This window comes from Capsicum annuum, unplaced genomic scaffold, assembly GCF_002878395.1.
Source record: "Capsicum annuum cultivar UCD-10X-F1 unplaced genomic scaffold, UCD10Xv1.1 ctg4105, whole genome shotgun sequence".
Classification (NCBI taxonomy): Eukaryota; Viridiplantae; Streptophyta; class Magnoliopsida; order Solanales; family Solanaceae; genus Capsicum; species Capsicum annuum.
Window position 1 is genome coordinate 183648 of NW_025848352.1, and position 14371 is coordinate 198018.

General features: G+C 35.6%; 1 protein-coding gene across 1 annotated transcript; it reads left to right on the top strand.

Annotated features, from left to right (window-relative positions):
- Positions 1 to 1525: 1525 nt before the first annotated feature.
- On the top strand, positions 1526 to 2386 carry LOC124891836. The gene is made up of 3 exons (XM_047403421.1): positions 1526 to 1613; positions 1680 to 2043; positions 2137 to 2386. Exons 1-3 carry the CDS (start codon positions 1526 to 1528, stop codon positions 2384 to 2386), a joined length of 702 nt encoding a protein of 233 aa, XP_047259377.1.
- Positions 2387 to 14371: the final 11985 nt, after the last annotated feature.

Consider the following 14371-nt stretch of genomic DNA (forward strand, 5'->3'; position numbering starts at 1 on the left):
CATCCAGAACTCCCACTTGGAGTGATTCGAGTTTTTCCCCGTTCAGCCATTTCTGAAATAGGAACCAAGAAACAATAAGAATGGTTTTACCACTCAGTGTAATACTTATGTCACAATTTATCGTAGAAGACAAAATCTGTTAAAAATATTATGGACTAATTAAGGCCAAAAAAATATCAAGTCCAACTCAAACACTTATTTATATAAAATTATAAAGGATTCACTATGCCACCTTTATTGTATATTTTCATGTTAATTAAAAAAAAATCCCAAAAGAAAATATCTAAAAAAAATCCCAAAAGACATTCTGTGCAGGTTATGGCTCTCTCAGGTAACAAAATTCTTCCTCTTCAAAAGGACCATAAGTTTATCATGATGGACGGTGATTATTTTATGTGTTTTTATAGAAATCTTATAAAAACATGAAATGCTGATACCATAACTATCCAAGTAACTTGGATCAGAAACAAAGAAGGGGAAGTTTGGCAAAAGTCCACTTCCCAAACCTTTTTTGACATTTATCCACCAAGTTTTTTTAATTTGAAGAATGGATACTTTTATGGGACCACAAAAATAAAATGCAAAACTAACACTCAACTTACAAAATCTACACTTTAGCTCCTTTTCTCATTTCAGCCCTAATTTTGTTAAAACTACACTTTAGTCCATCTTGAAAAATATAAATATTGAATAAATAATTTTTAAAAAAAATCTCAAATCTTCTCGACCAATCCACTAGCAACCACCCTATTTTGGCGTCATTTCCTCAATTTTCCGACCATTTTTCGGCCATTTTTCGTTGATTTTTCTGGCATCCATCAGGAAGTGACATTATCTCCATTGTTAAAAGCCTTTTTAGATTATTTTTAGCTCCAATTTTTCCTTCATTTTCATACAAAAAGCTCGAAATTCAGTACCACATTTCAAAATCCATTATTGGGTCAATAGCAATATTCCAATACTCCCTAGGTTGTTTGTAAGCTGAAATTCATTGGATTATTCCGGTGGTCGTAGTAAAAGGATCAATCGTGCACTGTACGGCCAACAACTAGGAAGAAGACGACTTCAATCTATTAAGTCTAGGCACCTAAACCACTATTCAAGTCTATTGAATACTATTATCGAGGTATATTATGTCTATTATAAATTACGTGGTTGTTGGTGATATATTTTCTGGTGAATGGAAGGAGAGTCCTAAATGTTGAGTTTGGAAAACCGCATCAAAAGAGACAGTGTCCATTACCCTTCGTCGCAGTGGCTCATACGCCGACATGGTTAAAAGTGTAACGGAGAGCGGTGAATTAAGTTGTGATCAAAGCGAGGTGTTAATTAGTTACTTGATGAACGGGAGTGGAAAAATCCATCCAACATTCATAAGGAATGATAGACACGTGGAATTATATATGCTTTGCGTTGATTCTGATAACTTCAGACCTATATTGCGGTTTAAAGATTTGAAAGGTCCCGGGAAGAAGCTTCAGCATCAGCCCCACCCCTACCCTCACCCCCACCCCCACCCTCAAATATGGATGATACGTCAACGAAATACGATTTCATGGGTTGTGATGAATGGGATAATAGTGAAGATTATGAAGAAGAGGAGTGTGGAAGAGGTGAAGACGGGCAGCTCGAAACACAATGAAGTTACTCTTTCTCGAACGGCACCAATCTTTTTTTAGGACAAACATTCCAGGAAAGGAAAACATTAAAACTTTTGTTGAAGCAGGCGTCGGTGAAAATATCACTCAATTACACAACTCTGAAGAGTAGTAAGAAATACTTGAGGGTGAGGTGCATAGATCATACTTGCCGGTGGATAGTGCGCGCATGTGCTATCGAAGAATCGGGTTGGTTTCATGTCCAAAAGTATGTGGGAGAGCATACTTGTGGAATTGTTCATGTCACGGAAAAACACAAGAATGTTACCATGGAGGTCATTACCTCACTTATTTTCAACTTTTTCGTTAATAACAAAGGTCCAAGCCCGAAAGAGATCGAGAGGATTGTATTTAGGGAGCTACATTGCAGGCCGAGCTATTGGAAGTTTTGGATGGCAGGCGTAATTGCAAAGAACATAGTTAGAGGTACGTCCGAGCATTGATATGCAGTGCTTCCCGTATTTTCATATATTTTCAGTGGCCTCAACCCCAGGTTTATTAATTCCTTCATGGTCAATGAGGAGGCTGGCAGGTTTATTTACTACTTTATGGCATTTGGGGCTTCCATCCGTGGATATGCACACATGAGAAAGGTCGTTGCCATTGATGGCACGCATTTGTCAGGCAAGTACAAGGGCATGCTGTTGTTTGTTGTTGCTCAAGATACGCAGAATCATATCTATCCCTTAGCGTATTATGTGATGGATAAGGAGAACGATGCATCGTAGGGCTTCTTCTTTGAGAATCTTAAGGCCTTTGTCGTTGACGAACTAGAGCTGTATGTTATCTCCAACAGACATGTAAGCATAGCCAACGGCCTCGTAAGGCATTATCCACTTGATTATCACAGTTTTTGTATGAGGCATCTCGGTGAAAATCTTTGAATAAATCACCATTGTTCCGATTCTCTCTATTTGTACTACCACGAGGCCAAGGCGTACACGTTGGAAGAATTTAATGACTACATCAATGCCCTTAAGCATGAAGTAGGATTTGAAAAGTAGAGTCGGGCTCACTTTCCAAGTAATCGATTCAACATCATGACCTCAAACATCGCCGAGTCACTCAACTCAATATTGCGCGATGAAAGAGAGTATCCAGTGGCATCTATTTTCAATTCAATTGCACATTGATTTGGAGAAATATTCAGGAAGAGGTATGCGGAGGTGGACAATTGAAAGACAACCTTCGTTCCCGTAGCAGAGATGATCTTGAGGGAAAACATGACCGAGGGGGACAAATTATATGTGAACAACATAAAAGGAAGCACCAACGAATTCACTGTGCTTGCCTACGTTCGTTCCGAAAAAGATAATCTTTCGAGACGGTCATGTTCTTGTAGAAAGACGACTTGGTGAAATTGCCATGCTCTCATACAATGGCAGTGTTGCGTTCGAAGCACGGGGATGAATACGGCACTAGTATTTACAACTACTCTTTGCAAATATATTCTAAAGAACCATACCTCCTTGCATACTTGGAACCTATTTGTGAAGCACCACTTGAGTCAGAGTGGAGTGTGGTGCAAGAGTATCTTGAAATACAAGTTCTTCCACCCGACTTCGATCCCAAACTCGGGCGGAGGAAGGTGAAATGCGTTAAGGGTGTGTTGGAACCTTCAAGGTACAAGAAAAGAAACAAGTGCTCCAAGTGCAAAAGGCCGGGACATAAGAGAACAACATGCAGCATTAACGTAGAATAATATGATTGGCATTGTATTGAATGTTTTTATTTGTTCAAATGCACTGGACAGTATGTTATGTGTATTCTGTTTTGAAAACCACTAAACTGCAGTTAGAATCGACTTTTTTTGTTGTGCATTATCGATTCCTATTCATATATTATATACTACGTACTAAATAGATTCTAAACATAAATAATCGATAAGACTCATAATATATAATATATCAGTGTTTGGTCCACTAAATAAATGTTCAGTACGTAGTGTATAATAAACCTACCTAGTTGTCTATTGAACAAACCCTTTTCTTCATACAATATTGAATTAGAAATAATTACGATGCATTGGAATGGGTGGCAATTCGAAAACTTTCTTTTCAAGTTCTTAAATCGACTATACACATTACACATCGACTAGACTCAAAATATATAATACATCGATGCATTGTCTAGGGGGTATAGTGTAGAATACATAGTCTATCATTGATCAGTCATGTAGTCTATTACAGAAACTCTATTCCTCATTGAACCTTTCAATGTAATTATTACACTTCACGAAACGACAACATTTTAAATACCTCGACTGCCACAACCGCCATGACTTTTTATTTCTTATTCTCACATGCCTTCTCCCCTTCAATCAACACGCGTAAAGCTTGTATTGGTCGATTTTCTCATGGTCTGGTATATTTAAAGAGCCCATGATCGATTTTGAACATAATTTCAGAAGAAAAAGACTTAAGGGAGAAGAAGATGGCTAGGAGGACGCACCCACTACGGCTATTGCATAGAATGTCAACAATAAATAATAAAGAGTTGCTAAGGATTCGAAGTGACCTGGATTTCCTTTTCGAGGGTCTTTCCGCCGATCAATGACGGTTGGATAGAGAGCTTCGCCGGATGGCTCATTTTCTTCGGGCCATAGCCGAGAGGCTAAACCTGGGCCCCCATGAACTCATCACCCCCCTTCGTCCCCCTAGTGTAGTGTTGTTTTTTTTGTTTGGTTTGTAGTTCATTTCTTAATGACGCTTTCTTGGTAGGATTATGTAAATGAAAGCTTCATTTTTGACTCTTTATTTGGGATTTTTTTTCCCAAAAATTGTACATATAGATGCAATGAACATTTATATATCTATAAACAAGTTTCAAGTTTTTGTATTCATGATGTTCTCTTTATCTATAGTGATTTGTTAGTGTTTATTCAGTAGTCCCTATTTTAAGATTTGCAAACTTTATTTACACTCTGAGTACAGTAGGAATAAATAATTGACTACGTAAATACACATTCTATAATTGACTGTGTCACGGGTAAATTATAGAATGAAATCAGTGTTCATGATTCTGTATATTGTGAGATTATCGACTTATAAACGAGTCTATTATTGACCACTCATATAGTCTATGATCAACTTACTAAATATATTAACGTCTTAAAATAATGGAAAAAAAGGAGAAATTAAATAAAATAAAATTAGAGTATGTCAATTAACACCATTAAAATATTGTAAAGAAATTTTGATGGATCAATTGTGACTCCCAATCACTTTTGGACGTGAACAAGTGTTATCTTAGACACGGCGTAGTCGTAGATCATTGAGATGATATTAAAAGGAGAAGAAATAAAATAAAATAAATATTAATCATTCAAGCACTGATGAACGAAACTTATCATGACAAGAGATTAGACTTGTGTGATGACCATAAGGATGAGTGGTGGTTGTTACTTGTGAGTGTTCAATGGACAAATAGTGTATGAGAACAAGGAGTCCTTCTCATTTGAGACGCTTGTTCTAGGTAATTGGTTGTTACTACCATTTCCCTCCCCTATACCCATTTGATCGAGTGTCCAATTGATTTGAAATCTTATATTATGATATTTTGTCATTTTACATTGTGTGAGTGATGTTAATTTATTTTATTTTATTTTATTTCTCCCTTTTTTTAATCTCACCTCTTTTGAAAATAGACTTGTTATGATATCTTGAATATATTATAGATAAATAGCTTTATCTATACCAGACTTTATTATTAGTCATGTATCGACCAAAGAAGTCTATTTTCAAAGAATGTCAGATTAATAAAAGGGAGAAATAAAATAAATTAACATCACTCACGCAATGTAAAATGACTAAATATCATAATATAAGATTACAAATAAATTGGGCACTCGATCAAATGGGTATAGGGGAGGGAAATGGTAGTAACAACCAATTACCTAGAACAAGTGTCTCTGTTGAGAAGGACTCCTTATTCTCATACACTACTTGTCCATTGAACACTCACAAGTAACAACCACCACTTATCCTTATGGTCATCACACAAGTCTAATCTTTTGTAATGATAAGTGGTCGTTCATTAGTGCTTGGATGATTAATATTTATTCTATTTTATTTCTTCTCCTTTTTATGTTATCTCAATGATCTACGATTACGTCGTGTCTAAGATAACACTTGATCGCGTCCAAAAGTGATTGGGAGGCACAATTGATGCATCATAATTTTGTTACAATATTTTAATGGTGTTAATTGACATACTCTAATTTTATTTTGTTTAATTTCTCCATTTTCCCATTATTTTAAGTCATCCATATATTCAGCAAGTTGATCATAGACAGTACAAAAGGTCTATATTCAACAGTAGTCTTAATTGATAATATTCTAATACACAGGATAATCAACACTAACATCAGTATATAAGTCGTAAGTCACCCAGTCAATAATAGAAGACATATACATTCGTTAGAGAACCTTTGAAGTAAAAGATAATTCATTTAAATTTTCTACAACAGTACAATTCTAATGGGTCGAATTTTTCAACGGTCAGATTTTAATAGCCTTACTATATTAATTAAAGGGACCCTTTTGGACTCCTCCATGTTCATTTATTCATGACTTTCAAGTTTTGAACCAAAAATAACAATGTCGCAGTCATCTCAAACTTCCAAAAGTTTTTATATTTGGCATTATGGTAATCCTGCGGTGTTGAAAACATCATGCACCGACAGATATCCGGGGCAAAAATTCTACAGTTGTGCGGTTAGGAAGGTTTATTTTTGTTTAAATAAAAATTTATTTGTGTTCATCTCATAATTAAATTTACTAATTTATCCTCCTTATTTTAGGATAATGGTGGATGCTCTTATTTCAAGTGGATTTCCTCCGATTTCGAGGTGTCAAAATTTCAAGACATTGCAAAGTTTGAAATGTTTGAAAGGCTTAGAGATTCCGAGGAAAATAGGGATCTTCTAATGACATTATATAGAGAATAAGAAGACAGGATTGATCACTTAAAGGGATTGTTGAAAGATATCAAAATTGAGAGGGATCAACTTAAGCATAAGTTGGCTATGGCTGAAGAAAAATAAAAGGGCATGAAATTTATGGTCTATGATTTACTAGTAGTTTTAGCTTTTTGAAAAGGTGTAATGGGGGTGTAGTGGGATTGAATGTATTCTGAATGTTTTATTAATCGACTACTTGTTACTTATATTATAAATGGTTTACCTTTTTCATTCATCGACTACACATCGCTCTACTGTATATGCTTTACCTTTTAATCAGAGTCTATAATCAATGATGACAAGTCATGTAAAAGAAATGATACGTTGATTATATAAAATGAAAAATGTTTATCATAAAATATAAAGGAAGTTTAGAAAACAAAATTGTTCAGTTCTACGCATCCCGAGCTGAAAGTTAGAAGTTAACATTATCTAGTAAAATAAAAGTAGTCATCAGCGACAAATAAAAATTTAATAATTGTCTAAAGATTCAACATTTTTGGTTTCCACCGTCATCTTGTCGATTTCCTGACTAACTTCATTAAGAAATTCATCCAAGTTTGGAAATTCATTCTCGTTATCCTTCTCCGTGATACCTTTTTTTTCTAGTGCATCACTTTTTCCTTCTTCTTTATGTTGTTCTTTCTCTACTTCTTGTGCATTTTTCTCTTCTGTTTTCTCTCCATCTCCCTCATTGTTTTCTTCTTCACAACCATTTTTTTCATTTTTATCATCTTCATCTTGTCTGCCTTCGTCATGATCCTCCTTCTCCACACCAGCTGATCCATCATCACCTTCATCCAGATTTTCCTTCTCTACAACAGCTGCAACCTCTGGGATCATCATATCACCAGCATTGATGAAGGCATGTTCCAAAGCTGCTACCTCAAGGAGGGCTTCTTTGATGCCACTGTCATCGCGGCCAGCCCTCTCCTCTGAATGTCGACTTTGCACCTGCACACCTGCATTTTCAAGTATTTACCATTTCTAATAAACTAAGATATCGGTTGATGAAGAATGGTATAGATTCTATTATTACAAGTAAAAAAGATTATATAAAATATGCATCTTCTATAATATATAGAGCAGATATTACCTTCAGCTTCATCTCTCTTGTTTTACCTCTCTTTTTCTTCTCTCCTCAGTCTCTCTTCTTTTATAAAATCAGCGATGTCCTTGATCGAATCCTCTAGCCTAAACACGCGCTCTTCCAGATTTTTAATCATCGGTATCTTTCCCGATGCTCTCGGCTTACTTGTCCCCGCACTCCGAGTGACATGCTTTAAAACAGAATTTCCACCAAAATCTCGGTCATCATCCCCATCCTCACCATCCTCCGATGACGTGATGACAGTCACACCCTCCAGACAGGCCTTCAAGCCATCGATGAATGCGTAGTTCGGTTCATCTATAAATGCTTTGAACTTTTTCATGTCGTGTTGCTTCATTTCACGGACTGTGGGGATAAGGTACGGGTGCACTCTCTACAGATAAATAGGCAAATGTGATTGATTAGTAGCACAATATTGGTAAAATTATTCATCAAAAGAAATATTTCATATCTTTGTTCTCCATTCGTTAAAATATGGATCACCTTTGATTAGTTTATCACCTTTTGAGGTATGCCATCTGAGAACTCGGGGAATGGGCAGCGGGTCTTCATTTGATTTACCATTTCACCTACCGAGCATGGGAAAGGCTTCGTATATCCAAATCTATGATCAAAAGAAAAAACAAAAACATAAAACTGAGAGTAAGTATATTATAGACACCATAGATGAATTACATTATATAATAAACTAATTCAATGGTTTATAATCAAATACCATAAATGACTAGGGAAATCTATAGAGTGCGTACGATGAAACTCCCTTTGTCTCAAATGTCTTCTTCTGCCTGCTAAAGTCTATCCGCTTCTTTAGATAGTCTAGAGTCAAGGAAAATGACTCCTTACCCCAAGGGTATTTCTCAAAAAAGCCAAAGTTATCCACAATCTTGATGGTGTCTATGTCCACGGTTTTTGACAAGACCCATTCAAGCAATATGCAGTGCACGAACCAAAACAAGCAGTATTTGAACTTATCCTCCTTGTCCAGCCTCCCGCCTCTAATAAGCTTCAACAATATATTTGCATTTACACTCCTCCTTTTCACAATCTTTTTGAAAAAAGCTTCACCCTCCTCCATCACTTTGACATTTCTTGAATCACGGGGATAACGCCCACAATTTTAATCAGTGATTAGCACAAACTACTTCAGACCAAAACATCCAGGCCTATCATTGATGTTGAACCACATTTTATGTTGTCCGGTTCGACTCAGCGCAGAAGTGTATAGTGGACAAGCTGTCCGTTGAACTTTATATGTTCTGGCAGGTCCCATAAACCACCAAAACAAGAATTCTTAAACATAGACTTCAGACGTTGATCAACCACGACTTGTTTGAATTCATTAAACATCTTTAAATGGGACCTAACGGATATCTTAGCCGGAAATGAACTGACATCATCCAGGACTGTGGCGAGGTCATACCTCTCAACCAAAATAAACCTTTCACAATGGGGCAAGATTAGTGCTTCCTCATTTGTGAGGATCTATTTCCTCCGGCTCATCTCGAACCGAAGCTTCAACTGCTTTCTCACTGCAATTTCTATTCTCCAATTGATCGACTACTCATTTTTTTCTTCTCTCAGACCTATAACCTTCTACAGCCTTGCGTTTGTTACCTATAGTCATGTGTTATGATCTACGGACAAAAAATACCATTTTTCAGCTATAACAGCAACTACAATACCTAATCGACCTAGCAGTCTATTAACATGGCAGCAGTTGCAGCACAAAAATTCTAATTTGCAGAACAAGTTTCTTCGAATACAACCCCATCACCCACAAGAACATGCATCTAAATCACCATTATATTAAACGAAAATAGGAAGGAACCCAGATTTTAAGCACTCAAATCGAGAAAAATTTTTAAAGAAAAAATTCAATGAAATCATCGAGAAAACTTAAAATTCAATAAGAACAATGCACAAACGAATCAAATACCAACTTAAAAACACAAATTATAGGTAAAATCAATCCCTATTTTTTCAAAAAAAAAAATTAATTGACCGCAGATACAATACCAACCTAGCAGATTAACATGGCAGCAGTTGCAGCACCAACTCAATGCAGCAGTTGCAAAAAACATTCAATTTAAAGCACATTATTATCACACAAATCGATAAAAGTGGCAAACAAATCTCAATGCAATCATCGAGGAAAGTTAAAATTCAATACAAACAATGCACAAACAAACCGTATACCAACTTAAAAACACAAATTATATAAAATCAAGCCTCATTTAAAAAAAAAAAAAAATCAACTTTTCGAGTCTAATTATCAAATACGCAGTGAAGAAATCCCAACATTAACATGCTTCTACAACAACCTTACATTGGTGAAAAGTTTTATCAAAACTTACATATCTTGCCACATTCTGACGAAATTGGTGAAGAAATTTCTACATGCAATCGCAAAGGATAATCGATACACACCAATTATCCATAAAAAATAAGTAAATACCAACTAAAAACAACCACATTCACTGAAATCAAGCCCCATTTTCAAAAAAAATCAATTTATTTGAACTCCAACGACTTCACCCGCCACACATGAGTACGGAAAAAATGAAAAAAAAAATCCATCAATATGGAGCACAAATTAGCCAGAACAATAATATAGCTTACCTGAAGTTGAAGATCGAAGTTGGAACTGATTTACACAAACTCAAAATTGAAAATGGTGGAAAGGGAGAAGAAGTGGTTTTGGTAAAGAGAGAGAAGATGAGAGAATTTTTTTCTTTTGTATTTAATGGAAGAGTAGGGTTAAATATGTATTTAATAAATACATAAGGGGTTCCCAAAGATTTTAAAAATACATAAGGGGTGCCAAAATATTTTTTTCTTTTACACTTAAGCCCATGACCCACCAACCCTAAAAAATTAGGATTTGCCAAAATGAGTGTCCATTTGTTAAAATAAGTTTTCAAAGTAGACCAACAACGAAATCTTCTCCACAAAGAATGTGGAATGACACTTATTTTTTGCCGTGTCAATTTATGTTTTACCTAATTGCCAAGAATATCACCACATGGATCTACCAACGTAGATCATGCGAGTCCTCATCGAACATTATGGTGGTTTAAACCTGTCATTTAAGGCAATGTTAATATCTTAAATTGCGGTGCTGGTAACCGTTTTAATGTAGAACTATAAACTATCATTTATACTGATTACAGTTATAGTGACTTTTGCAAAACCGCCACAATATCTTTGTGGCAAACATAATTGCGATGCTTTTCGAAACCACCAGTAATGTATGGAGCGGCCGTGAAAACCGCCCCCAATATCATTAGAGAAAATGCCGTTATTGCTCGAATGTTTTAGCCATGTACCAAAACATTAAATCTAATTGTACACATAGTGAAGGACAGAAGTTTGCAAAAGTTGCAGGTCTATTCAAAAAGAAGCTTAAATCTTTATTGATTTTTAAAAAAGAATAAATTAGTAGATCTAATTCTTGTTGACTATAATCATGTCTCATTACTATATGTACTTTCATCACAATGTTTGTTAGAATGGAACAAGATTCGATCATTAATTTACAAAAGAAAATACTGTCAAAATAGGAAAAATTAATGGCATGACGTCATATAATAATAATAATAATAAGAGTTATTACTAGGTTGCAACTTTGTTTCCTAAATCTCGTATTTTCGTTAAAATTTACTTTTTGTATATAGTTAGTGAACTTAATACAAATACAAATGTTTGGCCTAAAGATACTACAACATTCATACATTCCTATCTAAGGTCAAAAAGATTTTGAAAATTTTAGTAAATACTATATATGAGTAATATCATCTTTAAAAATTGACAAATCATGAAAGAAATATAACCAAAAAGAATTACCAAAGACAATATCATGAAAAGTAATTCATGAAGAAAATATGATGAGCACACCAAACATGCCAACATCTAGAGCCTTAAATTTTCCTACCTTTTTTTTTTTTTTTAGTTTCTAGCATTTTCACGAGAAGATAGAAACTAAAATAATTTAGCTTCCTTACTTGAACTATTCCGGAAAAAACAAGATTTTTGTGCAAATTTTTTTTGAGGAAGTCAAATAGAGATATGCTTGAATCCTTTTGATTGAAAGCTTTGTTTTCGCTATAGCATGGATAACATATTGGCTAGGTACAACAGTTCTACAGAATCTTCTGAGCCAACTTCAGCAGACAATGATCAGTCGCAACCTGAAGTGATCATAAGAAACTGTTGTTTGGCCATCATAAGAACCTGTTGCAAGTAGGTTTCCCTCACCATTCCACTCAAGTGTAGTACTGATATCCTTGCTTTTCTCGATTGTCCGACCTTTAAAATGCTTTAATACCATGACATTTACAGGCCCATTTTGCATATGGGAATTAAAAGGCCCCTATCCGATTGTCCAAATCCTAGCAGTAGAATCTACAGACACAGATGCATGCAATAAGTGAATCGTCTGGACTCCAGGCACATGCAAAAATCAGTAAATCAGAACTCCGTATTTCACATGTCAAGGAGGTTGAGCTTGTGCAAATCTCCATGGGCTCTGGATCTCCAGCCTTTCCATTCTCCTCGTGTCTAACAACCTCTTTAAATATCTCCCTTGGGTTTCGCGTCCATGAGATCCTCTCATGGTTTTTCTTTGTCCTTATTTCTCTCTCTCTCCCCCCCTATCCTTCTCAATCCTTTCTCTTTCTCTTTCTCTTTCTCGCTCTCGCTCTTTTTTCCTTTTGCTGTTTTTCCTTCTCTCTTTCTCTAGTGGGTTCCCATTCAAGCTCCATCTCATGGTCATTGCTATCCTTATATATACTTTCCCTTATGTTTTTCTTTCTTTCTTTCTGAAGCTTTTCTTTTTTTTCTTTTATTATTTTATGTAGCTCATACACATCCTTCATAATAAGATCAATGGGTTGTAAAAACTGGAAGTCCTCGTCCATATCTGTGTCATAATTGCTCGCAGTTGCTTTCAATTCAAGATATTGAATTCCCTTTTGTACAAAGGTAATCAGACCACTAGGAGGAACTAAATTTCCATCTACTGTGCTCTTATTGATCCCTGCCTCATATCCTAAAGCAAATGTAGAATGTGTGTGAACCCTGATTCCTGAAGGTATCATTGATCTCCGAGGCGGTAATAAAGATCATCTTCGCGGGAGAAAAACAAAACAGCATGTTGTGCTGATGCTTTCTCTGTCGCTCCCCAAAGAGGAGATATGTGTACTGTATGTGTGAAGGACACGTTGTAAATTAGATGCGTTTTTTCGTAGCAAACGTCATCGAGTTTTTTGATAACCACATTCAGTTTTAAAAATTGTCAGTGAGTTATCATTATCTTTATTTGGGTAAGCTGAAAGTTCATTTTTGAATTTGTAGACCTTTTGGTATTATTATTGTGATTGCATGTATGTAGATTAGGAATGTTGATTGAACAATTATTGTAGAGAAAAGTTTATTTTTTAATGTTTAATAGGTTACTAGGCTTGCAGTACTCGGATAAGGAGGCAAAAACTGGTGTGACAATTAGTGTAGTGAATGAGGATATCAGTGTTGTAGTTAGAGTTACACCGAAAGCCATAGAAGTTCTTGTCTCAGGGATCGTGCCCCCAACATGGGATTTGTGTTATCTTTGGCCACCCAATTTTGTATTCTTTGTTATAGATGAGCAATCTTGACTGTACATACAAAGGAGTCGAGATACAATTACTCCTCTTCTTGCAGTTTGTCTTACAACATCAATATGATTTGCAGCAATGGTACTGTGTTCATTCTCTCATTTTACCCGAGTTTCAAATTCTTTCTTTTGTCGTCCATGGCGTAATGGTAGCGCATCTAACTCCAGATCAGAAGGTTTTGTTGTGCATTTCATTGACCAGTTACAGTGTCTTTGTATGGTTGAAAAATATGTTTTTTTTGGATAAAATCTGTATTAACTTATCAATGAGGATAATAAGAGACGTGATCTTCTAAAGTCACCTTAAAATAGGCTGTGATGATGAATGCTTCTTTCTGGAAAATCTACATCATTGGGTGGAGAAATCTTACTCGTGTCTTAGAGGGAGACCTGGTATAGCATTCATTTGCAAACATTGTCCGCAGCCATGACATGTTGGTTTCTATCTCTTTCATGTTCATAAAAAAGTAAAATTTGATCCTTGAATTTTTCAAGAACGATAAACATGCCTCCTTATTCTCTAAGGATGATAGATCCACATTAATAGCTTCAAGAATTTTAGACATATGACTAAAAAATACTATGGAGAAGAAGGCCGATGTTCAGTTAGAAAATTAATTAACAGAAGAAAACAAAGTTACTGTTGGGAGTTGACTTCACAGGTTGTGCCCTTGGAAGTGAATCTTACAGACCAAACAGTATTTTAATAATATTCTTTAAGAGTTAATTATCGCATTAAGAGTCCTGACAATGTGTTGGCCGTTATATTCTATTTCTCAGAGGCTACGTTGGCAATGCAACAACAGAACCATATAACAATGGAATGGAAAGAAAAAGATAGGGCTATGATGATTTATTGTTATTAAAAATACAGAACTTGGCATTATTGTTTCAGGCCTGTATCTTGGTGGGGCAACACGTATTATCAGGTTTGCAGTCATGGCAGTGTTAGAAAACTCATTGCCTGGGTTAATCACTTATCTGAGCCTCAA